Raw genomic sequence first — 2,421 nt, forward strand, 5'->3', positions numbered from 1 at the left:
GGGCGGGCGGGGCGGGGCACACATGGCAAATGACAACACAGGTACATGACATGTACGAAAGACACATATACGTGGTGGAGCCGTGACTGGGCTCCGAGGGGTAGGAAGGCACTCACGGGGCGCACTGAGGACAGCAGCAGGGCGGGAGGCACCGCCAGGGTGAGCAGCGCCTCGTGGGCGTCTTCCCCAGCCCGCGCTCGGCTTGGGATGTTGGTCAAGTTGATGCTCAGCAGCAGTTTTCGGAAGTCTCTATTGTACGGGAGCCTGAGAGGGGAGGAGCCCCGGGCTGAGCCCAAAGCCCCGCCCCCGGGCCCGCCCCAGACCTGTTAGGCCCCGCCCCCCAGGAGAAAGCCCCTTTTCTGGCCAGGGAAGGCCAGTCTTAACAGCTCCCACCCCGGTAATTAAGGTCCCCCCTCTCCGATTCGCCTCCCTCGTTCTCTCCCCTCTTCCAGACCAATAGGGCCCCGCCCCTCAATTCCCCAAAGCCAATGAAGTCCGCCCCACCCTTGGCCAGTCCCCGCGGTCCAGAGCGCACCTGCTCAGCCGCTGCCCCAGCTCAGACACGAAGGCCGCCTGCATCTGCAAGTTGCTGTCGCACTTGTTGTCCGGCCCGCACTCCTTCTGGAACTGGACCTGGGGGTGGTCGGAGGCGTGGAGGGCCCACCACTCACAGCGCCCTCTGGCCCCACAGCTCTCCGGGTCCCTGTCCTTCGGCCCCACCCACCTCCGTGTGGTTCTCCAGAGCCTGCGCCTGGTTGAGGACCGGGTAGGCGTCCAGGGACCGAAGCCCCAGTCGGGGGCGCTCAGGCATCCGCAAAGGTAAAGAGTAGTTCATGGAGATGATGATGGGTCGGAGTTTGTCACGGACGTTGTCCTGGGAAAGGAAGGTGCGCTGAACCCAGCTCTGCACTGCCCTCCAAACCAAGTTGAATCCTCACACCATCCTAAACCCCTAGGGAGGAGCTGAAGGCCCCCACCCCGCCTCAACCCTGAAAAACCCCTGTAAGGCTGAACCCCCTCCCATCTGATCACCAAATTGACCCCACTGGTACCACCTTGACCCACAAGTGAGAAGGTGGGGCTCCACCTCTCCAGGGATCCCTCTGGGGGGAGGGTTGAGCTTCCCTTCATCCCTGGGGTTCCCAGGTTGAGTTCCCCCTTCTCACCCTGATGTCCCAGAGAGAGCCTCAGCTTGCCCCTACTAACGGATGCCTTTTCCCCAGAGGTGAGCTGAGGCAAGAATTTCACACCCCTCACTGTGGCCCCCATCCGCACTCCAAGGGTCTCCTCTCTCCTCTACCGTGGGCTGGGTGCTGTGCACTGTACCCTCTACTTACCTATGGCCTTCCAGGCCGACCTGCCACCTCTGTCTCTGGGGAGACCTCATTCCCTCACCCTTGACCTTGGGGACTCTGGCTACCTCTTCCTGGGACCATGGAGCCCATGTGCCACACCTCGCCCCTCCCTCACCATCAGGAGCAGCTCCAGCGTCTGGCAGCGCATCTCGGGCATGGAGAAGAAGCCATGGAAGATAGCTGACTGACTGCGTGCAAAGCGGAGCCGGGGTGGTCGGCGGTCCCGGTCGGCCTCCAGAGTGTAGGCCAGGGCTGCAGGTGCACAGTGTGGTCAGCAAGTGACCAGGTGAGCATGCCCTCCCCCTCGCCCTGCAGCCCAGCACTCACTGATGTTCCGCCTGTAGTTGGGGTCCCCGGCACTCTGGTTGTAAGCAAAGCACAGCTCTACCTGCACACTGTTGAGGGTGGGGGACATGGAGGAGGGTCTGGTCACAGTGAGACCCAGATATCCAGGCCCTGGCTTTCACCCCCTTTCCTGGGCAAGGCGGAACAGGGCCCTTCAGGGAAAAGGCAGGGACAAAACTGGGGAGTCCACAGGGTTGGGCTGGGGTGTCCCTGGCCCCTTCCCTCCCCACTCTCATCAGAGCCATAGAAAACAGGGTTAGAGGGCACCAATGGGGAAACGGAGGCCCTGAGAGCAGGAGTTGCCCGAAGTCATTAGTCAGTTGTTGGCCCAGCCCAGTCTTGGGCAGGATCCCCAGTCCAGATCTCCTTCCCCACCCTGCGCCCCACTTCCCTGCCCTGTCTCCCCCTGCCTTCTGATCCAGTACCCTCATTCACACACAGACCTTGGGGTCATCACCATCATTATTGTAACCATCTTAGCAACTAACATTTTTTGAGCACTTAGGGTTTATAGAGAGCCAGGCTAAGGGCTATTTGTATATTATCTCATTTGATTATCACAGCAGCCCTGTGAATTGGTTATTAACTTTGTTTTATAGGCAAGGAATCTGAGATTCAGAGAGATTAATTTGCTCAAGGTGGCTCTCTCTCCTTCCCCACATCCCATCACCTAAGTGTCTTTCTCTTCCCTCCCCTTCCAGGATCTCACCCCCCCCCCCCA

General features: G+C 60.2%; 1 protein-coding gene across 2 annotated transcripts in view; it reads right to left on the bottom strand.

The window, feature by feature from the left end:
• ITGA3 (integrin subunit alpha 3) overlaps positions 1 to 2,421 on the bottom strand; it is a 29,907-nt gene that overhangs the window by 11,313 nt on the left and 16,173 nt on the right. For both annotated transcript variants that reach the window (XM_007465070.1, XM_007465071.1), the window contains exons 11-15: positions 1,683 to 1,750; positions 1,471 to 1,607; positions 725 to 874; positions 536 to 633; positions 117 to 264 (exon numbers count right to left, since the gene is read on the bottom strand). In XM_007465070.1, the coding sequence (XP_007465132.1) occupies positions 117 to 264; positions 536 to 633; positions 725 to 874; positions 1,471 to 1,607; positions 1,683 to 1,750 (601 nt within the window). The remainder of the gene's footprint in view (positions 1 to 116; positions 265 to 535; positions 634 to 724; positions 875 to 1,470; positions 1,608 to 1,682; positions 1,751 to 2,421) is intronic.

Source organism: Lipotes vexillifer, unplaced genomic scaffold, assembly GCF_000442215.2.
Source record: "Lipotes vexillifer unplaced genomic scaffold, Lipotes_vexillifer_v1.1 scaffold591, whole genome shotgun sequence".
Classification (NCBI taxonomy): domain Eukaryota; kingdom Metazoa; phylum Chordata; class Mammalia; order Artiodactyla; family Lipotidae; genus Lipotes; species Lipotes vexillifer.